The following is a 24,355-nucleotide window of genomic DNA, read 5'->3' as shown; positions in this document are numbered from 1 at the left end:
GATGAAGTGAGCTGTAGCTCACAAAAGCTTATGCTCAAATAAATTTGTTAGCCTCTAAGGTGCCACAAGTACTCCTTTTCTTTTTGCGAATATATTGCCTGTAATTTGACCTATGAATTGTACAGATGGGACTTTGGCCTTGATGCATATGAGCCGGTGGCTTTCCTACACAAAAGACAGCCCATGCAGAATATATAGGTTCAAAACTCACCCCCTTTCTTAGGGTTTTGCTTGATGACTCATCTATAAAATGAGAATACTACTTAATCTCAATACCCCTGTGAAGAACTTAATTCATCAATGTTAAATGCTTAGAGATCCTGTGATGGAAGGTTCTAAAGAAATGTGAAGTATTATTACATGTTAATTATTAATTATTATTATTATTTATTTTGCTATTAGAGAGGTCAATGTAACTTTTGAGTAGGACTGACAAATTACTAAAAGTTAATCAGAATTAATCGTGAGATTAAAAAAAAATTGTGATTAATTGCTGATGATGGATTCTGCTAGATACGAATCCAAAGCAGTGCAGACCACCGCACGTTCATTTTCATCATCTGAGTCAGATGCCATCAACAGAAGGTTGATTTTATTTTTTGGTGGTTTGGATTCTGTAGTTTCCACATCAGATAGTTGCTGTTTTAAGACTTCTGATAGCATATTCCACACCTTGTTGCTCTCAGATTTTGGAAGGCACTTCAGGTTCTTAAACCTTGCGTCAAGTGTTGTAGCTATCTTTAGAAATCTCATATTGGTACCTTCTTTGCATTTTGTCAAATCTGCAGTGAAAGTGTTCTTAAATCAAACAACATATACTATCATCTGAGACTACCATAAGACAAAATATGTGGCAGAATGTGGGTAAAATCACAGAGCAGAAGACATACAATTCTCCCCCAAGGAGTTCAGTCACAAATTTAATTAACGCATTTTTTAAATGAGCATAATCAGCATGAAAGCATGGCCTCTGGAATGGTGGTTGAAGTGTGAAGGGGTATACAAATGTTTAGCATATCTGGCAGGTAAATACCTTGCAACTCTGATAACAACAGTGCCATGCAAACGCCTGTTCTCGCTTTCAAGAAATGGGAAGCATTATCTCCCGTAAATGTAAACTAACTTATATGTCTTAGCAATTAGTTGAACAAGAAGTAGGACTGAGTGGATTTGTAGGCTCTAAAGTTTTAAATTGTTTTGTTTTTGAGTGCAGTTATGTAAAAAAAAATAATTCTACATTTGTAAATTGCACTTTTACAATAAAGAGATTGCATTAAAGTACTTGTATGAGGTGAATTGAAAAATACTAATTCTTTTGTTTATCTTTTTAGTGCAAATATCTGTAATACAAATAATATGAAGTAAGCACTGTACACTTTGTATTCTGTTTTAATTGTAATCAATATATTTGAAAATGTAGAAAAACATCCAAAATATATATAATAGATTTAAATTGGTATTCTATTAGTTTAACGGTGTGATTAAAACTGCAATTAATCATGACTAATTTTTTTAATCTAGTTCATTTGTTTTGCATTAATCGTTTGAATTAACTGTGATTAATTGACAGCCCTACTTTTGAGTATTAAACATGTATTCAGGACTGTATCAAAATTACAAGCTAGCACTTTAACAGAGTGTGTGTGTGTGCGCGCGCGCGCGTGCATGCGTGCACAAAGGGGGTTCCAGGTCCCAAAAGCAGACTAGGGGTTCTGTAGCAAAGCATGCAAGCAGAGTCAGTTCTGGAAAGAGCCAGCTTAAAGCAAGGTGGGGTGAGTTCTGTCTCTCTGCTTTAAGGTCTGTCTACACAGCAATGGGGAGATATGATTGCAGCATGTGTAGACATTCCCAAGCTAGCTTTGATCATAGCAAGCTCGACTAACAATAGCACAGATACCATGATCATGAAGGTGGTTTTCCCAGGGTGAGGCTCATCCTTTGCACTGTGGGTATGCGGATCCCGGTGATTTCCCCAAATGCAGGAAACTCGACTGCATAATTTGTGGTAGTGGGGAACTGTGTTTGCACTTTCCCCTGGAAAAAAACACAACAAAAAAAACAATAGCACTGAAGCCATGCCAACATGGGTAGCAGCCACTTGATCTGGATGAGTGAAGTTAGCTTGTGCAGCTGTCCATGCTGCTGCAGCTTCACTGGTAGTGTTTCTCAAGATAGCTTTGATATATCCAGAGTAAAGCTAGTTTGAGTATCTCTACACATGCTGTAATCCCATCTCCCAGCTGCAGTGGAGACACACCTTTAGGAGCAGCCTGATTTTTCTTTCTCTGTTTTTGGGTTCTTGTGCGTTATCATTCGGAATTCTAAGAAATAAAGTAGTGTTATGTTGCACTCTTCCAGCAAGATTATTCATATTATCTGATTTTTCTGTATGCTGCAAACTTAACAAAACACATCAATGATGATACAGTACCAGAGTATACTTCTAATAATATACCAACTATTATACATAAAATTGTCTGTGTTTAGTTTTAGTATCTCGCTTTGTTCTTCCTGTTCACCAAAGTATGCCCTTTAAATGCCACCAGATTGAAAATGTGAACTGGGGGAGAAAATGGGATAAAGGGAAAAGAATTAAGGGGCAATTCCTAGGGTGAAGCTGACCTGGATGGAACTCAGGTTAAGGTTAGGTGTACAAAAGTGGCTTGAAGCTCACCTTTGTACCACCACCTGTTGCTGCAGCCTCTGTGCAAAGCCAGTTCCCCTGTGCTGAGTTAAAGCAGCCAAAAGCAAGGAATGATATATATTTAGTTTATTTATATTATAAAAATATAGCATGGGAGGGGGCAAAATTTCTTTGGGGGAAGACACTTGCAGTTTAAATGGGAAGGTAAAGCACCTGTTGGAGTAAGGGAGACTTATGGACATTTGGGTATTGGACCTTTTCAGACACCAAAAGATTTGGTACATACATCAATAAGGAAGGACAGACATTTGCCATGTATTTTCTTTGAGCCTCTGACAGTTACTAATGCCGTAGTTTTATACTACCTTGGCACAGCCCTTTTGCAGGCACAGAATGACTTACCTGATACTTTAGTTCACCGCTGTTTGTGCAGTCATTCAATTGTGAGCAATAGCTGAGGAGAAAACAGATAAGTTCCGCAAAATGGCAATTGTCATTGGATGGGGGTAGCCTATGAGATCAAAGTGACCTTTTAGTTCTGTGGATAAAGAGTCTGGAGTGAGGAAGTTTATTTTTGTGTCTGTAATTTGTCCTAAAATTTTTGGTTTTGTTTTGAAGTTTTATTTAATAAACATGAAGAGAGAGGGAAGGGTAAAGGGAGAGGGAAAAGGGGGTGGATTGGAGGAGTAAAAAGCAATAAAGTAGATAGGGGAGTGGGGAGCATAGTGTACTTTTTAGTAAAGTAAAGACATTGAGCCAGATTCTGCCACCCTTGCTCACTTTGAATCATACCTTACTCCACATGTAATTAATTGTGGAGTAGTGTATTTCTCAGTTTAAGGGGTGGCAGAACCTGGGCATTTGTACTTAAAACAGATGCAGGCACTGACTTGTTCACAGAGATACTGGGGATAGCAAAGAGCCACAGTGGGCTCTTAAAATCCACTTTTAGAACAGGGGTGGCAAACATTTTGGTCTGAGGGCTGCATCAGATTTTGGAAATTGTATGGAGAGCTGGTTAGGGGAAGCTGTGCCTCCCCAAACAGCCAGGTGTGGCCTGGCCCCCGCCCCTATCCCCTGCTTCTCGGCCCCTGACACCCCCCCCACCCAGGATTCCTGCCCCATTCAACCCCTCCATTCCCTGATGCCCCCTTGGAATCCCTGCCCCACTCCCTGTCCCCTGACTGCCCCCGGAACCCATATCCCTGACTGCCCCCTGCCACCCCATCCAACCCCTCTTCTCATTCCTGACAGCCCCCTCCGGGACCCCTGCCCCATCTAACCACCCCTTCTCCCTGTCCCCTGACTGCCCCCATTCAACCCCCCTGTTCCCCGCCCTCTGACCGCCCCGGCCGCATCCACACCCCCGCTCCCTTACCACCTTCCTGAACTCCCCTGCCCTCTATTCAACCCCCCCGCTCCCTGCCCCCTTACCGCGCTGCTTGAAGCACTGGTGGCTGGCAGCGCTGCTGCACCAGGACAGGCAGTTGCACCGTGCAGCTCGCAGCTGTGCTGCCCCAGGAGCTCGCTGCCCAGAGCATGGCGCCAGTGGTGCAGTGAGCTGAGGCTGTGGGGGAGGGGGGAACAGCAGGGGAGGGGCCTGGGGCTAGTCTCCTGGGCCACAAGCTCAGGAGCCCGCGGGCCACATAGTTCGCCCACCTCTGATCTAGAGTCAGCAAGATACTTAAGTACTTTCTTCACTTTAAGCACATGAGTATCCCACTGACTCCACCATCTGGCTGAATCAGGGTCCTAGTGTCTGCTGCTTGGATGCAGACTCAACCAATATTTGTATCTGGAAGATACCACAGTTCTCCAAAACAACAGACTATCTGTAAAGAAAAAGGGATCATCATTTGCTTTCCTGAGAAAAAACTGTTTATCTATTTCTTCTTATTTCTGTTGTCACTTGCTCTCCCAGGGATCAGTAGAGTTCATTCTGAATCAAAACATACTGTTCTTGCAGGAAAGTCGTGAAAATAAGGACAGAGGCATTCTATCTATGTTCAGGTCAAGTTGAAAATCATATGTAATGATAGGACACAGTAAATTACCAGAAAAAAGGGGTAGATGATGCTAATTAAATCCAGAAGTATGAGAACAATCTGGAATATAGTGATTATCCATGTAGTCATCCAAGTGAAGAAGACAGTCTTTAAAGAAGAAGCAAAAGATCTGCTGATGTCTGACAAATTTGATAGAGCGGTATTGGCTGCACTGGACATGTCGAGATCAAAGAAAAATATAAATTTGTCCTAATCACATCAAGCAACAAAAAATTTTATTTTAAGAAGTGGTCAAAATAGTCTGATTCATTTTAAACATTATTTAGCAGTAATAATAATAATAATTTGCTGATTATAGCCTCATGATAATTGATATGAGGTGATTTGACTCATTTCTTACATGAATTGTGAATTCAGAGTTCAGATATTTGCAAGGTACAGTTAAAACATTTAACTGAACTATTAAAATGATAATATGATTTTGTACACTAGACATGATTTCCTCCATACAATAGGTAAACAAAAGACTAATATTACAATGTATTTGTATTTTCTGCTGTACATAAGAGGCATGTACAAACCATTCAGACCAAGAACTAACCATTCACACCTAAAGCTGCTAATCATTGCTAACCACAACTGATTCACACCTAAAACTGAATAAAAGGTATTTTATACTTCAGTATGCTTATAGACATAACATTGTTTGTTTTATATTTTATTGTCGAGCTTTTAAAATCATGATATTTGGTAGCATGGAATAAGAGACATCAAATCAGCTTTTATGCCATTGTTAAGGAACCCATATAAGATGGGATTCAAGCAGCAGGACATCATACCCAGTAAGTGACATATGCAGTATACTAATTTAAAATGCCTATTAGAAATAAGATTGGCATTAAAATCAGTGACAACATGGAAAAGGTGAAGAGGCATCCAACTGACAGCAAAAACTAAGATCAGTACTGTCAGTCTGCAGAAAACCCTCCGAGATCTTGTCTTAATTCGAGTGATGGATCGGGATACTGTCATGTCTTGCATCTCTGAATTTTCTTCTGGTTTCATCTCAAAGCAGATTGGTACCCCTGGTATGAACTTACTGGATGAAGAGAGCTGGCTTCTTTCTGTACCAGAGGTTTCTGGGAGTTCTCCAGAATTATTATCCTGATGACTCCGTAAAATAGCTGGCATCACACTGGCAGTCTTTTTACTATACCTTTTTCTGTGTTGTCTGAAAAACATATCGCTCCATCTAGAACTGCTGGAGAGTTGCACCTGAGATCTGCAACTCTTGGGTGGATGAAGTGTTAGGTTTATCATCTCATTTTCTTCAAATTTGTTTTCCTTGTTTGACAATCTAGAATTTACACTCCTGCAGACGCTGGTATGACTTACAGTTAAACAAACCAAGGGCAATATATACTGCATGAGTAATAAGGAAATAGTAAAGGCAATTCTATATGAATCAGATGGCCATGATTCAATACACAAATGCCTGCTGTTCAGTGTCTCTAAATTAAGGGTTTCATGGATATCTACAATTTTGTGGAAAACTGGCAAAGGGGAGCAAATTGTACAACCAAGAGCCCAGATAGTTGCTATTAAGAAATAGCCATGTTTTGCTGTTAAATTACTAGAAAGGGGATTTTTTATCATGCAGTATCTGACAACAGCAATAGAGATTAACATTAAAGTTGAAACCAGAACTGACACGCATTGGAGGAAGGGCATAACATGGCACATGATTGCTCCAAACATCCACTGATCGAGCAGGACAGATGTTAATGTAAAAGGTGAACAAAACAGCACAACTAAAATGTCAGAAAAGGCTAGGTTTCCAATGAGAATGTTTATTATTGTGTTCTGCTTGCGTTTTATTAGAGCCATCAGTATAAGCAGATTTCCCATGAAGCCAGTAAGACTTATAAATGAGTACAGGCCAATCAGAAAGTACTGTAAGTCATCTACGCTGCTCTTATAGTCTTCCCAGGCAGAAAAATCAGAACTCTGGATAGTAGCAGATCTGTTCTCCTTAGTGAGTGTTGTGTTATAGTCTTCGAGTTCTAAATCCATATTACAGTCCTGATTAGAATCAGAAAGATTTTAATTAGCAACTGCAGAAAAGATGACATTGGTGTTAATCAGAATTTAGAGAAACAACCATTTTCTTTATTGCTTCATTACATTTAAAAGTGCAGTATCATTATACTTTGCCCTAATCCTGCATAATTATAAACCCTCACCAATTAATTGCCACAGTTCTTAGCATGTGTTATGCAGCCTACCTAGGCCCCAACCCTTGGATTCTCATATTTTGCACTTACAATTTAAAGCATGGTGCAGATGAAGTAAGCAATTAACAATGGTTTGCTGTTGCCCAGATTGTGGACCCTTTACTCATGAGTGACCAGCTATTTATCAAAGTAGTCCCTTTAGAATCAATAGGACAAGTCATTTGAATAACTGCTCACCATTGTGAATAAGGAGTTCATAATCTGGCTCTGTGCAATAATTGCACCCATCCATATATTATATTTTTAGAGTACCTATTTCTGTTACATGAAGACAAACTACACTGGAGTGCTTAAAATGCATAATGTTTTGTTCCAGCAATATTCCTTATTTTCATAATAGAGAATTTCACTAGAAAAAAGAAACTTTCAGAAAGTGTCACATTATTATGGCCACTCACTTTTCCACAGAATTCACGTCCCAGTGTAGCAATTTTTGAATTGTATAACTGCCATACTCAATTTAATCTGTAAAATAGTATTTAATATATGTTAACGTAAGATAGGGCCAAGTCATGCAGAGTCCACTGATTCAAAACTTCCACTAAAGTTACACAAAGTTTTGTCAGTAGAGGTGAAATAGAGAATTCTGGGTTAATACTAGCAGTCAGACAAATCCTAGCAAATCTCCCTTTTACTATAATGGGATCAGTGAAATTCCAGCACCATTGCAACAATGCAGTTTGTTCTGTTATAGATTATTGTACACAGTTTTCAGGTTTGTCCTCAAGGCACTGACAGGGACAGCATCATCACCAGAAACCTCCTCAGGATCCTTCCTTGCCTGCTCTAGCAAATGAGAGATTGAAGTCTAGTGTATATGAGCCACTCAATGATGCTTGCTGTCATTAAGATCAAGTGTGCTGTGTTTAAAGGTTCTTTTATGATGACTAGTGACTTCCACAAGAACCACTTATGGTGGCCTAGTGCTTCCCCTTGCGTCCTGCCCCATGAACATGAGGTGTACAGCCTGCTTTTGTCCAGTCTATCAGCGTAACATGCACAATATGCCATTCCAGTGTGTGCTGATAGCCTGTATCAAGATATGTTGCAGTAAATGTTCAAGATCTACCCAAGTACCCATAGATGATTGGTTGTCGCACAGAGCAGTGGGAATGTCCACTGATGCTTTTTGCTGTGGCTACAGTAGTGGGCTGTCAAAGGCAGCGAGGTGTGCACTGAAATTGTACTGCTCCAGGTATCAAACTGCCTTAGAAGTCTGGAATCTTCCCTTCAGGCCTTTTGATAAATACAAGGCAGCACTCTTATAGAAAAGGTGGACCACAAGGGGGGGACCTAGCTATCTCCAAAATAGATAGCTTATGGAGCCAACTCCAGTATATCCTTCATTTCAGCTAAGTACTGTTCTGTCAGAGGAAATATATTTAGTTTTGCCACAAAAGGTCTGCATATTTGGATTAGTTATAAACACTAATGTGGGTTGACTTTGCCTTTTTTCTTTCTGAGATAGATCATGACCAGAACTGAAGTGATGTGATTATGACATTACACCCCATATTCTTCATAGAAACATGGTTATGATATGACTATGGCATAACTAAGATATACTTTAAGCAAGATGGCTCATGTAAGGTTGGAAAGGATATGATTTACTGAATGTGATTATCCAATTTGTATGCATATATAATTTCTGGCACCTTAGAGGCTAACAAATTTATTTGAGCATAAGCTTTCATGAGCTACAGCTCACTTCATCGGATGCATTTGGTGGAAAATACAGTGGGGAAATTTATATACACACACAGAGAACATGAAACAATGGGTTTTATCATACACACTGTAAGGAGTGATCACTTAAGATGAGCCATCACCAGCAGCGGGGGGGGGGGGGGAAAGGAGGAAAACCTTTCATGGTGACAAGCAAGGTAGGCCATTTCCAGCAGTTAACAAGAACATCTGAGGAACAGTGGGGGGTGGCGTGGGGGGGGAGAAATAACATGGGGAAATAGTTTTACTTTGTGTAAGGACTCATCCATTCCCAGTCTCTATTCAAGCCTAAGTTAATTGTATCCAGTTTGCAAATTAATTCCAATTCAGCAGTCTCTCGTTGGAGTCTGTTTTTGAAGTTTTTTTGTTGAAGGATAGCCACCCTCAAGTCTGTAATCGAGTGACCGGAGAGACTGAAGTGTTGGGGGCATCTGCTGAAGTGAAGAAACAGATTGACAGAGCCAGAAGAGTACCCAGAAGTCACCTGCTACAGGACAGGCCCAACAAAGAAAATAACAGAACGCCACTAGCCATCACCTTCAGCCCCCAACTAAAACCTCTCCAACGCATCATCAAGGATCTACAACCTATCCTGAAGGATGACCCATCACTCTCACAGATCTTGGGAGACAGGCCAGTCCTTGCTTACAGACAGCCTCCCAATCTGAAGCAAATACTCACCAGCAACCACACACCACACAACAGAACTAACCCAGGAACCTATCCTTGCAACAAAGTCCGTTGCCAACTCTGTCCACATATCTATTCAGGGGACACCATCATAGGGCCTAATCACATCAGCCACACTATCAGAGGCTCGTTCACCTGTGCATCTACCAATGTGATATATGCCATCATGTGCCAGCAATGCCCCTCTGCCATGTACATTGGTCAAACTGGACAGTCTCTACGTAAAAGAATAAATGGACACAAATCAGACATCAAGAATGATAACATTCAAAAACCAGTCGGAGAACACTTCAGTCTCTCCGGTCACTCGATTACAGACCTGAGGGTGGCTATCCTTCAACAAAAAAACTTCAAAAACAGACTCCAGCGAGAGACTGCTGAATTGGAATTAATTTGCAAATTGGATACAATTAATTTAGGCTTGAATAGAGACTGGGAATGGATGAGTCATTACACAAAGTAAAACTATTTCCCCATGTTATTTCTCCCCCCCACCGTACCCCCCACTGTTCCTCAGATGTTCTTGTTAACTGCTTCCAGTTAACTACCTTGCTTGTCACCATGAAAGGTTTTCCTCCTTCCCCTCCCCCCCCGCTGCTGGTGATGGCTCATCTTAAGTGATCACTCCTTACAGTGTGTATGATAAAACCCATTGTTTCATGTTCTCTGTGTGTGTATATAAATCTCCCCACTGTATTTTCCACCAAATGCATCCGATGAAGTGAGCTGTAGCTCACGAAAGCTTATGCTCAGATAAATCTGTTAGTCTCTAAGGTGCCACAAATACTCATTTTCTTTTTGTGAATACAGACTAACATGGCTGCTACTCTGAAACCTGTATCATTTCTGTATCTAAAGTTAGGAATATTGACTATATAACAATTACAACTGTGTGTGTACTTGGGGGGAATGCCCACCACCAGACAGTAGGCAATCCACCTGAATGACCCATTTAAGAAAGACAATAGAACTTTGAAGATGCTGCATTAACACTACAAGTTCAGGTGATAATGTCACCTGATGAAAAATACCCCTTTCGACACTGCTGGTACTTTTCCACTTTAGAGGGATGGGGATCAAACAAAGGATTCCGGCCTTGCGTAAATCCTTTTTAACGTCTGGAGAGGGGGTTGATCTGGACTCCCCTCCCTTGCCCAAGAAGAAGGACTGCTGAAAGAACCTGAAGGGACAAAGGAACTAACCTGAAGGGAAAGGCAAGGGTGAGTCCAGACTGAGACAGGGGTCCAGTCTGTAAGAAGAAATAACTGGAACTCTAAGCTGCAGAAACTCTGCATCCTGCTAATTCAACATTTAGGGTGAGAAATTACATTTTTGTAACCTGTTTCTTTAGTGAATCAAGCTTAGTTTGCATGTTTTGTTTTATTTGCTTAGTAATCTGCTTTGTTCTGTTTGCTATCCCTTATAATCACTTAAAATCTGTCATTTGTAGTCAATAAACTTATTTCTTGCTTATAACATAACCCAGTTTGGGCAATTCATATCTGGGTTGGGGGGCAAGCAACTGTGCATATCTCTCTTCACATTGACGGAGAGAGCAAATTTTTATGAGTTTGCGCTGTGTAGACTTTTCTATACAGTGCAAGACAATATACCTTTGGGTCTGCACTCCAAAAGAGGTGGACACCTGAGTGCTGGGGCAAGTCCCTTAAGCCAGTGGTTCCCAAACTGGGGTTTGTGAATCCCTGGGTTTGGGAGAACATTACAGGAGGTTCAGCAGAAAAATTTCACTAATGGCGGCCAGAGGACCACGGACATTGGAGGCAGCAGGTGGGACCCGGTTGCAGGGCAGACAGTCTGAGCCCCAGGGAGAGCGGGGCAGGGCAGTTGGGGCTGGCAGCCTGAGCCCTGCCTCTGTGAGTGGGGGAGCCAGCAGCCCAAACCCCAGCACTCCCTGCGGGGCTGGCAGCCCAAGCCCCAGGGAGGGCGGGGTCGGGCAGTTGGGGCTGGTAGCCATAGCCCCGGCAGTCAGTGGGACCTCTAGCCCAAGCTCAGAGGGACTCAGTAGACTGGGGCGGTCAACAGGGTCCAGCAGCAAGAACCCCACAGAGTGTGGAGTGCGAGTGCGGAGTGCAGAGGAAATTTAAACTTAAATCCCTTGAAATATTCATTTTTAGGAGGGGGTTCACAAGATTTCACAATTTAGTGAAAGGGGTTTGCGGGCTGTTAAAGTTTGGGAAATTTTGCCTTAAGCTGATCTCAGTGTCTGTGTTTTTCTGCAGCTGTGTGTGTGCCAGAGGAGGCTTAAGAGCCTGGCTCAGCAAGACGGGTAAAGGGGGCCCAGGATGGCAGAACAGGTGGGCTCAGTGGTATCTCAGTACATCAGATGGCACCTTAAAGGGGGGCAACCCATCACAGTGGTACTCCTACTTAAGGATGAAGACAGAGAAGTATCACTACCAGCTGTGGGAAAGTAGAATAACAGAAAGAGGGAGACATTAGAGCTGGATTATACCTTAAAATTAGATCAACCTAGCTATATCACTCAGGGCTGTGAAAAATTTCACAACCTGTGTGATGCAGTTAGGTCAACCTAATCCCCACTGTAGATGCAGCTAGGTCAACAGAAGAATTCTTCCATCGACCTATCACCTGTTGAGAGGGTGGTTTTATGACAGGGACAGAAAAACTCTTCTGCCACTCTAGTAAGTTTCTATGCTTCAGCTTTGACACTGTAGCGCTTGTAGTGAATATTTACCCAGAGTCAACTTGCATGCACCAGCACTGCTTGCCTCTCCCAGAGATGGTGATTCAGTACATATACTGGAACTGGTGGGTATTTTACTAAGCTTGGGCAGCAAAAGCCGTTTGTTTTGTTGCACTGGGGCATGCTGGTCATGCAAGAAATGCGGGGGTCTGGAGGGTTGTTACAGAGATGATTCAGTAAAGAGGCATTTTCCAGTTTCTGTGGGTTTCTACCCTGACTCACAACACTTACACAGTGTGTCTTCAACTTGAGTGCTATTAGCTGAATGAAGCTAAAATGCTCCCCCACCATACTGCTGGTTTTCAGCCCACAATCACACAATAACATGCCCCTGATATTATTTGGACTTTTGCACTTACTGAGGCATCTCTCTTGCTGCTTGGTATTAGCAGCAACTTCTACTGCTAGGATTTGTTTACCCTCTCTGCTCCTATTCTTGTCAATGACATCCAGTGTGAGACTTTCAGTAAGACTTAGGTTCGTGAGTGCCAGTCATTTTTTAAAATGGGACTTAGGCTCCTAAGTCACTAACATGCTTTTGAAAATGTTTCCCTTCGTCATGTTTAAAGTGTGGTTCTAACCTGAACAGTGACTGTAAAGACAGTATCTTGGGGTTCCATATTCCTTGTGTCTCACTAGTTTCCTATCAACTTTGCTTTATAGTCACCATTCAGCATGTAAATGTACTTTAAAGTAGGAAAATGCATCATGAATTAGGAAGATCTTCATAATATCTTCCTGAACCATGTTCACCTATGTCCATCTGATGTATCTTAATATTCATCTTCCTTTGATAAGCACTTTAATCAAATTGTTTCTCCCCCGCAGTTATGTTTTTAGGGAAGATTTTTGCAGAGGGTGGAGGGGTTGTTTTTTTTTAAAAATCATTTAAACTAATCTAAAGCCTTAAAATGGCACAAGAAGCTTAAACCACTGTCCAGTCTCAGCTCAGTTTAAGATATAAGGTGATCTAATCTTATGTCAATTTAATAGGTCTGAAGTGGATTATGTTCATTATTCCACTTTAAGGCCTGTGATTGGTTTAAAATGCAAAAAGCAAAAAATCCATAAATCATACTTTTGGAGGATGGAAGAACTCTATGTAAGCTTGCAAACTTGTCTCTTTCACCAACAGAAATTGGTCTAGTAAAAGATATTACTCACCCACCTTGTCTCTCTAATATCCTGGGACCAACACTGCAAACACAATGTTAACCCTGTATAGTTAAGCACCCAGAAGCTAGGAAATACAAAAGACGAACACTTAACTTTAATGCTACCCTGTTGCATACAGGTATTATAATAATACATAATTAATTAATCATTGTTATCTAAGCTCCTAGAAAACACTGAAATACGTTATACTGGATAAAAAATGTCATGTAATTACAAAAAGAAAAGGAGTACTTGTGGCACCTTAGAGACTAACAAATTTATTAGAGCATAAGCTTTCGTGAGCTACAGCTCACTTCATCGGATGCATGTAATTACAGACTGTGTCATAATGCCTAAATACAATAAAGCAGAGTTAGGGCTGTGCATTTACAAAACACAGATTAAAGAGGTAGAGCTACCACTGCAACTGTTCCAATTCTTTTATAATTAGTACATTCAACAGTAAACTTCAGTTTAAGAACCTCTGAGCTCTGAAAAAAAGAGTAAGAGCACTTCAAAACTCCAGACAAGTGCTTTATCATACGTTAATGATGAAAGTTTACTTGTCTCTCTTAAAGTGGCCATTATTGATAAAAGAAAATAAATATTACAAAATTCTTCTGGAAAAACATCAATATGGCTTCCCACAGTAGGCAAATAATCAATTCATTAAAAATAGGATTACACCTCCCAATTCCAAGGAGTGTGATGTAATGACTTCGCTGATCAGTAAAGCAAGCCTAACATATTATTAAAGTATATGCTACTGAGCACATAGAGTAACTGTAACAAACGTCTAGATAAACAACCAAACAAACACTGGAGACCTTACAACTTTAGATATGTAACATGCTTTTCTTTATTTTTCTAGAGGGAGGCATTTTGGATTATGTCAACTAATACAGTATATTATATTTGTCCTCAAGCGATCAAGTGAAGTATATTATTAGTTACTTAGACAAAATCCTAATTTCATTAAGCATAGATTCCAAAGGATCCCCGGTGGACTATTGCCAAAGTAGCATTGGTTAAAAATAAAAGGATTACGTTCAAAGAATCACAGAAGTTAGTGACGGCAAACACGTGCTCATTCCAGTTGGGCATTTCTCATATTCTGTAAGCAAGTCAAAGGTAAATTATTCATCAAAATGTAAAACATGAATGCCAGAATATTTATGTTTAAAGGGCATTGCATTAAGTATAATTCAGCAATGTGGGAGGTGTTCGATAATATTTACTTCCATTTCAAGGGATATTGAATCACGACCTAGCCAGACTTTGGGAAAGGCTTTCATTGGATACTACCTGCTCTAAAAAGCATTTACACTATATTCCATGAAAGCGATGATAAATAAGGAACAGAGGGTTCCGCCTGGCAGCCTGACTCCTAGACTGCACGTGGGTTCATTCAGTGTGGAGCTAGCCCCGCCTGCCTGCCTTTGGCAGTGCCCGGCGGCCGACGTGCTGTCTGGCACAGGTGCTCCGAGGGGCGCTGACGCCGGCCGGCTTGGTTATTGCCAACCTGCGGCCCAAAAGCAACCCCCCCCCCGGGCACTTCCCTGGTGCAGATGCTGGGCCCGATCCGCCTCCCATCGCACCCAATGGGACCGCCAGCGGCATGGGGGCCCTGACCCAGCACCTCCTGCCGCCGCTGCCCAGCGGCTTCTCCGCCTGCTCCCTGACCGCGCCCGGCTCAGCCGCTGCGGGGCGAGGGCGTCGGACTGTCCCTGCCGCGGGGACCGGCCGCCGGAGGGGGCAGGGGGGCGCCTGGCAGCCGGGGGCGGCCGCTGCGGGGGAGCCTGCTCCGGGGCGCCCGTGGCCCGCGCTGCCGGGGAGAAGGGAGGCTCCTGCCGCAGGGCTGCCTAGGGCCCGGAGAAGGGGCGCGCTGGGGACACCCGGTGCCGCTCTGCCGGGGAGGCCGGAGCGACCCTGGCCCAGGTCCTCCCCTCCGCGCGGCTGGCGCGCGGCGACCCGGAGCCGGGGCCGGTGGGGCCGGAGCGCTGCCGCCGCCCCACGCGCGGACTTCAGCCCCCGCCCCAGTGATTCCCTCTGAAGGGGGCCGGGGGGCCTGGCTGCTCCGCTCTAGGAAGCCGAACCCAGCAGAGAGACCAGCCGTATCTTGTCTGAATCCGGAGTCACTCCGCTGAGCTCGGTGGAGTCACTCCGCCTCGCTCACACCTGTATACTTAAAAAGAAAAGGAGGACTTGTGGCACCTTAGAGACAAATTTATTAGAGCATAAGCTTTCGTGAGCTACAGCTCACTTCATCGGATGCATTTGGTGGAAAAAACAGAGGAGAGATTGATATACACACACAGAGAACATGAAACAATGGGTTTATCATACACACTGTAAGGAGAGTGATCACTTAAGATAACCCATCACCAGCAGCAGGGGGGGGAAAGGAGGAAAACCTTTCATGGTGACAAGCAAGGTAGGCTAATTCCAGCAGTTAACAAGAATATACAAGAATGGACACAAATCAGACCCCCTTACAGTGTGTATGATAAACCCATTGTTTCATGTTCTCTGTGTGTGTATATCAATCTCTCCTCTGTTTTTTCCACCAAATGCATCCGATGAAGTGAGCTGTAGCTCACGAAAGCTTATGCTCTAATAAATTTGTTAGTCTCTAAGGTGCCACGGGTCCTCCTTTTCTTTTTGCGAATACAGACTAACACGGCTGCTACTCTGACACCTGTATACTTGAGATCGCAACCCAGCGGAGGTGGGGCCGTTCGGTCTCCCTTTAATCCCGACAGACGGTCCCAAATACAATGCGGCGGATGCCTCCTCCCCGAGCCCCTTCTCCGCTCCCAGCCACTTACTATCGAGGCCCCCTAAACAAACGCCGCCAGTTGATTTACACCCCCCCCCCGGCCCCGCCAGTAACGTTCACGTAGCCTCACATTGCTGATCGACGCGGCCTCTAGGAGCCAATGACTTATCGGCGTTTGTCACGGGGAATAATTCCTGGCCATCCCAAAGTCGCCAGAGCTGCTTTCCCAGCAGGCAGGCAGTTGATCGCCGCTGGAGCACCGGCCGGGAGCGACGAAGCGCTTTCCACGTGCTGCCTCCAGGAGGGTTTCTGCGCTGAAGACGGTGTCTTGGTCTGACAGGAGCGTGGGCGCTGGGGGTAAGAATGGGTGATGGGAGGGTGAGGACGGAGACAAAAGCAGCCGAGCTACTAGACCCCCCCCCCCCCGAATCCATCCACCAGGGACTGGGGGGGGGGGGGCGGCGAAGCAGGCTTGAAACATTGGCTACCCGGCCCGATTTTACGTTCCTATGCGTGTGAGAGTGTGGGAAGGGGCAGAGGCTTTGACCCGCATTGCAGAGGGCTTAAAACGCGGTAGGATATTTTTAAAGGTGACAAGTTATTTCATTTCGGTCGGATTTCGTAGGTATTAGTAAACAGGCAAAAAGAAAAGGAGGACTTGTGGCACCTTAGAGACTAACAAATTTATTAGAGCGTAAGCTTTCCTGAGCTACAGCTCACTTCGTCGGATGTGCCACAAGTCCTCCTTTTCTTTTTGCGAATACAGACTCACACGGCTGCTACTCTGAAACCAGTAAACAGGCAAACTCCCTTTGAATTCGGCCGGGCGAAAATCAAAATGACAAATCAATCCCATGAGGTTAAACTGGACATCTGCCTTTTCAATGTTTCAGATAACTCAGGTTTTGTGTGCAATTGTGCACGTACTAACCAGCTCCAGCTCTGCTCCTTATGGAAAGTGCTTGAACTTTGTATTACCTGACCGTGCTTCCCAGGAAGTGATCAGGGTTGTTTGCCTTCTTCCTATAATTGCCAGAGTGATATTTGTGACGTCTTCCTATTTTACTGATCTTTATGTACTCTGCAATTCGGCATTCCAGTTTACACACAGATCACAACTACTGGAGGTGTAGTTCAGCAGGCGCTCTATAATCATGAGAGAGACTAAGCGAATTTGAAATAGGTCAGATGCCAACAAAGCATTTTGAGCCGCCCTCTTAGGTATTATCGTCACATTTGCATGCATAGCGGAGAGAGGGAATGGATGCATGCAGCTATTTAAAAACATGATATAATAGGAGGTATACAAAGGAAAAATCTGTGCTAATTAATAAATAGGTCCGAAGTTGAAATATTGTGACTTGGAGAATACCACAATAAAAGGGAGAAGATTGCATAAATATCTTCCAAATAAGAACATCCTTGCCTAAAAATAATAGAAAGGCTGGATCTAGTTCCTATGGAGTTTTTACCATCCCCCCTTGTCAGAACAGGATCAGGCCTAATTCAGTTCATTAGGGAATCTTGACAAACTATTTCATGCAATATTTGTATCTGTAAGTTTCAAGATTACCCCTGATGGCAAAACTTCATACAGTGGTTCTAATGGAAAGCTACTGAAACTGTAAACAAATCATACACCAACTAATATTTAAGAGTAGATTCAGTAGGTCTTGAAACTGTAAACAAATCATACACCAACTAGTATTTAAGAGTAGATTCAGTAGGTCTTTCTCAGCTCGAACCATAGTTCACTTATTTTGCTAAAATAGAATGTATTGTATATTGTAGGAGATAAGCAATCTGGAAACTCACTGGTAACAAGGTAATCACAGCAGGATGATTGCTACAGTTTCAGCCTGCATTTTCGTGGTTTGGACAGTTCAGAATTTTAATACTAATTTGAAGAGATGTTTAATCATTTTATTTTCACTGTTTTTAATCCTTCTAGAAGAGTATGGGAGTTGGTGGACTCTGCATAACAACATTGGCTAATTATAGAAATAAATAATGCAGTCTTTGAGGATTCCTCTCAATGGGAGAGTTCTGGCTGACCAAGGACCTAGTCTAAGATATGTACACAGGTGACTATTATTTTTAAAATTGTAACATTTCCTTTTGAAGTGTAGGGTCTGTCATGGGATGAGACATTAAGAGGCCAAATTCTACTAGTCATATGGACTATTTCAAGTACTCTACAAGAAGTCTCACTGATCACAATGGAACAATAATGGGAAGAGTAAGTGAGATACAACTCAGCTTCATTAAGAGGGGTAGAATCTGGCCCTACAGTGAGGCCCCTTTTATTGGCAGTCCAGGTGAAAATTAAAGATCCAATAGCACCTTTTGGAAAGAACAGGGAATATCCCCACTGTCCTAATTCCTTCCTTCTCTCAATAGATCAGTTTCTCATGTTGAAGTCTGTATGTCATAAGAACATAAGAACATAAGAATGGCTATACTGGGTCAGACCAAAGGTCCATCCAGCCCAGTATCCTTTCTGCCGACAGTGGCCAATGCCAGGTGCCCCAGAGGGAGTGAACCTAACGTAGTGATCTAGTGATCTCTCTCCTGCCATCCGTCTCCACCCTCTGACAAACAGAGCCTAGGGACACCATTCCTTGCCCATTCTGGCTAATAGCCATTAATGGACTTAACCTCCATGAATTTATCCAGTTCTCTTTTAAACCCTGTTAAAGTCCTAGCCTTCACAACAGCTATTTCTACAAATATAATACTGGCTTCTCTATTCTCATACAGTCACTACACTATCAATATTTAATACTGTGCTGAACACAACCCTTCAGTATAACTACAGTTGGAAAAGCTTTACCATATAAAAACACAATGATCATACACATTTTAAAATCTCAGACCATAATGAAACTTAAAATGCCAATACAGGGCCAAATCCTGCTCATCCGACTCATTTGAGTCGTCTCTTCAGGATAATACTCAAGTGAGCAGGATTTGTTTCATATTCTTCTGTTTTCCTCCAGATTATTCATACAGAGCAAAATCAATTATACATGCAAAAAGCCTGAGTAATCAGTCTCTGTACAGGTGGAGTAGAGTGGAGTCTCAGAAGTGAAATCCAATCCCACAACCAATGACATGTGATTGGGGATGCCTCAAACGATCCCCTCTCACTTCACACATTGCTCTGAGGCTGTTATTTTAGTACAAGTTTCTCATCAGACTCTGAAATGTCTACTTCACTCTGGGAGTACATTAAGATTTTAGGGCCTAACTTTTAGAGGTGCTGAATACTCAAAGCTCCAGCTCAAGTCAATGAGATCTGCAAGTGCTCAGTGTCTGTGACAAACAGGCCTTAACTTAGTAATTGTCAGAATTCTCTGGCATACAATCACTCTGAGTCAAATCCTAATGTCATTAAAAAATCTGCTACCAGTGTAGCAGTGATCCATCAGCAAGACATTCTGAAAATTTGGAATGAATTAAAAAACAATGACAACTTTATGATTTGATATGCTATATAAGGAAGTTATATACAGTATCTCTGTTGTTTGAAAATACTGCTTTCCACAGGGCAATTCAACTGTCCATCCCATTTCCTCCCTTCTTCTCTCTCCTCTCCTTGTCTCCAAAATGCATGTATTAAAAAAATCCTACAGGTTATTTGTGCCTCCATTTCTGTTCTCTTACCTTTTCAAAAACACAGCATAAGCCAAATTCCTTCCTTATATAAAACAATTAGGGATGAGCCTGGACAGCAGCGGGAAGGTGGCTTTGTGCTCTACAGTTGTGACATCTGTGCAGTGTCAGGATGTGTCACTGTGAACTGGCATAACATATGGCAGAGACCACTTTAGGACCTTCTGTTTACCATCCTCCAAAGATACTAGTGGAATGGAAAGATGAGATCATATGATGAAACTAAATCATCTGTTTTCCCCTCAAATACAGAACAGAAATATGTCTAAACACTTCTGCCTTTTCTGCATTATTATTGAGCATTCTACCATATCCATCTAGCAATGGACAAACACCATTGTCAGGATTTGTTTTGTTACCATTCATTTTTAAAAACTCCTTATTGTCCTTAACTCTGCTGGCTACAGAGTTCTCCTTGTGTTCCTTGGCTTCTCTTATCAATTTGCTATCGTTCCTAACTTCTGCTTTATATTCATGACTATCAACTTACCCTTTATTCCATTTGTTACATATTTTTATTATTTTGTTTTTGACAGGTGCCTTCACTTTCCCTTTAAACCAGGTGGTTGTTTTTTAGCAGCACAGTCTTCTTCCTCAAATGTGGGATTTTGTAAGGATGAGTCTAAATGAGTCTGCATCATCATAAAGCATAAGAAGGTATTTCTGGCTGCTCAATGCTTATTCCTGCAGCTGTGATCACCCTTGTGTCTGCCTTGTCCCCAGCCTTATTTCTGTCTCATTCCACCTTGCTACAGCCCTGCTCTGACCCTTGGCTTGTTTCCTGGCTCCAGCTCTGACCCTTGGCACTGACTCCTGGTTCCTATTTCTGGCTCTATTCAGTAGCTGGGTAACAGTTCTAACCCCTGGGCTGGCATCCAGTTCTAACCACTAGGTCCTGGTCCGTCACTTGTGGGGGGAGATTAGGGCTCCAGGACAGCAGAGGGTAGTATTTAGTCCTATAACAGAGTGCATATAATTTAGTCATTCAAGCAGAGAGTTTACTGCTGCTGCCAGTGAAACCTGTGGCAAAGCCCTGATTCACTCTAATGGTAACAGGAGCAGGTTCAATAATACAGGTGACTCTTTACATGTGAAAAATGTACAGTTGTGCAACAAAAGCCTTGCAAAGGTATGAAAGTAGAAGTGTATGCTCATTATTGCAAAATGAAAACAATAAACTTAAACTTTAAAAAATCCTTACAAAGAAGAGTGACATTTCTATTCAGAACAATTACAACCTCAAAAACAGGTTTTTTTGCACATAGAAAGGGATCACACAAAACTCTACAGGTGTTCCTTTACTCACCCTATTGAATTTGAATATTGCACTAAAAGATGATTTGTGTAACATTTGTGCTGCACTATCTGAGCACAACAAAATAAATGTCAGAGGGTGTCACCACCTTAATTTTGATGTTTTTTTTTCTTGAATATAGACTTTACAGTATTTTGAGATTTACAAATAGATTATAATGTATGGATTGGTCAACAGGCAAGCTAGTAATATTGCTTTCCTAATGGCTCTATAACAGATGTTGCTCCTCCCTCAATGTTAAATTATTATTTTATGAAAGGTTGTTACATTTTATCTGTACAGTACTGTTTTTCTAGGTAGCGTGTTTGCATACTGTGTGTTTTGTTGCAAAAAGTCAATTACTACAAAATAAACAATAATATGTTTGCAGCTTATGGTACCTTTGGTGTACTGAGATAATGTACTCCCCAGAGAAGTCTGAATATATTATTTTACTGAACTACTGCTTGGTTATTTTGATTTTTCAGTATTCTTGTGTCCTTCCAATGGCTAGCAATAAGAAAGAGTTATTGGGGAATTATTTGATCTCTTTGTGAACCAGGGAGTGTGAGCAGGAAAGTGCTATGAGTGCTGACACTATAGAAATGTAGTTAGAATGGATAAGAGGACTTTTAAAGTCTGAGTTCATTTCATAAGGAAAGTATACTATGTCTATATATTATGGAACATTTACTTTACAACACATATTATGAGTTTGAAAAGAAAACATCTCTGCTTTATAAGGTGAGTCCTGATTATTACTGTTTTTGGTTTTTTTAGTGTCCCAAATGTGTAATAGGTGTTTCAACGAGGAAAGCAATAGTCCCTGTCCAGTAGAGTTTACAGTCTAAATTTAATTAATAAAATAGCATGTGGAGATGACAAAAGAGTAAGCTTGGGGGCGGGGAGTGTGAAGTGAGACAGGACAAGAGTTTTAGCAATACAAGCTGCCTTTGAAAGATATCGTAGGGCACAAAAGTTAAGAACTACAGCTCTAACTCAATGGTTCTTAACACACGGGAAGCAGTAACACCAGTTTTGGGACTATAGGCCTTTGGGACTATACTCCAATGAATGATATTTTGGGACTTCCAAAGTACTGCACAAATCTTATTTAATTAAACCTGGACACACCATGGTATGGTAGATATGGGAATGGGATGAAGGGTGGCTTTGTAGTTAAAACTCAGGACTGGGACTCAAGGATTCTGAGTTCTGTTGCCAATTCTGTTGTAAACTTGCTGTGTGATAGTGGGCAACCCTTTAAGGGCCTTGTAAACTTGCACCCACTAGCATGATGGTGGGATCAGGAACTGCCATTGCATTGACTTCATTGTGAGTTCACAGCACTCAGTCATTGCAGGAGCCAATCTTTAATCTCTGTCGGCTTCAGTTTTCTCATGTATAAAATAAAGATACTAATAGTCACCAACTACAAAAGAGATGGTGTGAGGATTGGTTCATCCACGTTTATAAAGTACACTGAGATCCTTGGATGGAAGGTTCAATAGAAACAAAGTATTACAGATTACTTCCTGTACCACTGAAATGCAGCTACCTCGGAGGTGAAACATTGCAGCTGACAGTAACAATATACAGTATAAGACTGGAAAACAAGAAGCAAAGAGTCTCTCATACAATTGAAACTGCTGGGATTTTTTTTAGATAAGACAAATGTAATTTCTCTAACACCACTACTCAGAACTAGGAATGTGTAAATAGGCTTATCCCATGCCTCTGGCACCTGTTGGTAGTCAAAGTGCTGGGGTTGTGCAGGACACAATAAAACTTACATTTATTTTTTAAAATAACCATAAGGTGGGGGATGGTGGGCGTGAGCCTTGTAGGGAAGCAGTTAAGCAGTGGGAGCCTTCTGGTGCAGGAGGAACAAGGGAAAGATAGAAGAAACTGATCCCTTCCATTTCAAGCTGGCAACTCTCTCACTCCTTTTAAAAAAATCTGTAAAATTGCACTGACCATTCTTATGAATAGTGTCACAGGCTCTTCAATGACCAGGTGAGCAGTCAGACCCTCAGTTTACAGATCCTGAAGGGGCCATTGTCTCAGAGAGAAAAGCACTATCTAGGGAATGCCAGCACTAATGTCCCCTTCAACAGCTGGGCTTCCCTGTCTAAATACTGGCATAGCCCTACTCTGCTCAGTTGAGAGACATGGTGGCTCCTGGCAGTTATATAGTTGTAGGTGCAGCTTAGCCACAAGCCTCAGTACCGGTACCAGATTTCTTCTTGCACTAAGCCAGGCCTCCCATTTACTGGTAATATTGTATTAATTAACGTAATGAAATTACTACTGTAATGATGATAACATAATAATAATCATCACCCGACATTTTTTGACAAGGCAAGTCATACAAAAATTACAGAGTGCCATCCTAATGCAGCTACATTTGCAATGACTTACGTTTTGAAAATAAATTTAAATCACTGGAAAACCCTGGGTCTCAGCTTTCTAGTCATTCCAGACTTCAGTGAAACTCGCCAGTGTTTGCAAGTTACATGGTAGTTGTAGTGATTTTTTTTTTATTAAATACAAGTTTAATTTTATGACTTTTCTGAGACTCTCCACTGGGTCCTAAAACATTCCAGGTTCTGAGGCTTGCACGCTACTACTACAACCCTTAAGTAGCACTGCTTTGTTGTTGAGTTCATGGGGTGAGAAGTGGGAAAGGTGAGCAGAACTAGCCATGTGCATCCTGTATTCAAATATCTGGTCAAACTTGGAGTTTTTACAATACTTGCAGGAGCTGCATAGAGCAATGGTTCTCCAACTTTCCCTTCTGCGTATCATATTATGAGGATAGTTCTACCCTTTCATGGCCTATTTCTCTTCGCAATTCCCCAACCATCCCACTGATGAGTTCTCACAATGTTCCAGCATGCAGGAAGGCCCAACAGACCAAAATCTGAGAAATGCTGAGTTAGGGCAAAGCAGGACTACATACAGCTGTGAAATGTACCTGCAGGAAATCATACATTGACTGAATCTAAGGAGTACTAGTTACAGTTCCTTGCGGTTTGGTGGTTGGTTAGTTGACTTGTTTCTACTTTAAAGAAAACATTTAGCTTTCTTAGTATTTCAAAATGTAAAGAAACTGGACATGTTTACATTTGGGACTCCTTATCAGTTCAATCACTTTTCAAGAGCAAAACAAAGTGGAGACCAGTTGTGCTGCTTTAAAGCAGCAACAGAACACTTTATAACTGACACAATCCATGTTACCAGCCCCATCTCCAGCCAGCTCTTATATAATATTTTAACTTTGGCCACAAGGTGGCACTGGCTTGCAAACAAAATGTTGCAATGTTTAATCTGTAAGAGCAATTTCAAACTGCTTCCCCTCCCAAGTT

At 42.0% G+C, this 24,355-nt stretch overlaps 1 protein-coding gene, 1 long non-coding RNA gene and 1 other non-coding gene across 4 annotated transcripts; 2 read left to right on the top strand and 1 right to left on the bottom strand.

Moving 5' to 3' along the window:
• The first annotated feature begins 1,875 nt into the window (after positions 1-1,875).
• LOC119855323 lies at positions 1,876-2,037 on the top strand. The gene has a single exon (XR_005292830.1). It is a non-coding gene; the product is annotated as a U1 spliceosomal RNA (small nuclear RNA).
• A 2,910-nt stretch (positions 2,038-4,947) lies between these two features.
• Positions 4,948-16,357, bottom strand: NPY5R (neuropeptide Y receptor Y5). Of its 2 annotated transcripts, none has more exons than XM_038400992.2 (2): positions 16,149-16,357; positions 4,948-6,732 (listed from the first exon to the last, which is right to left on the bottom strand). In XM_038400992.2, exon 2 carries the CDS (start codon positions 6,721-6,723, stop codon positions 5,389-5,391), a length of 1,335 nt encoding a protein of 444 aa, XP_038256920.1. In that variant the 5' UTR covers positions 6,724-6,732; positions 16,149-16,357; the 3' UTR covers positions 4,948-5,388. The 2 variants fall into 2 exon arrangements, with proteins under 2 accessions (XP_038256920.1, XP_043369570.1); XM_043513635.1 differs by lacking the exon at positions 16,149-16,357 and adding an exon at positions 7,343-7,773.
• Positions 16,227-21,574, top strand: LOC119855267. The gene is made up of 3 exons (XR_005292810.2): positions 16,227-16,375; positions 17,970-18,102; positions 20,230-21,574. It is a non-coding gene; the product is annotated as an uncharacterized LOC119855267 (long non-coding RNA).
• The last annotated feature ends 2,781 nt before the right edge of the window (positions 21,575-24,355 follow it).

The sequence above is a fragment of the Dermochelys coriacea genome, chromosome 4, assembly GCF_009764565.3.
Source record: "Dermochelys coriacea isolate rDerCor1 chromosome 4, rDerCor1.pri.v4, whole genome shotgun sequence".
Classification (NCBI taxonomy): domain Eukaryota; kingdom Metazoa; phylum Chordata; order Testudines; family Dermochelyidae; genus Dermochelys; species Dermochelys coriacea.
This window is presented reverse-complemented; position numbering and strand designations above follow the sequence as displayed.

Excerpts from the sequence above, each read along its gene's own strand:
- NPY5R (XM_038400992.2), bottom strand. The coding sequence starts at position 6,723 with ATGGATTTAGAACTCGAAGACTATAACACAACACTCACTAAGGAGAAC.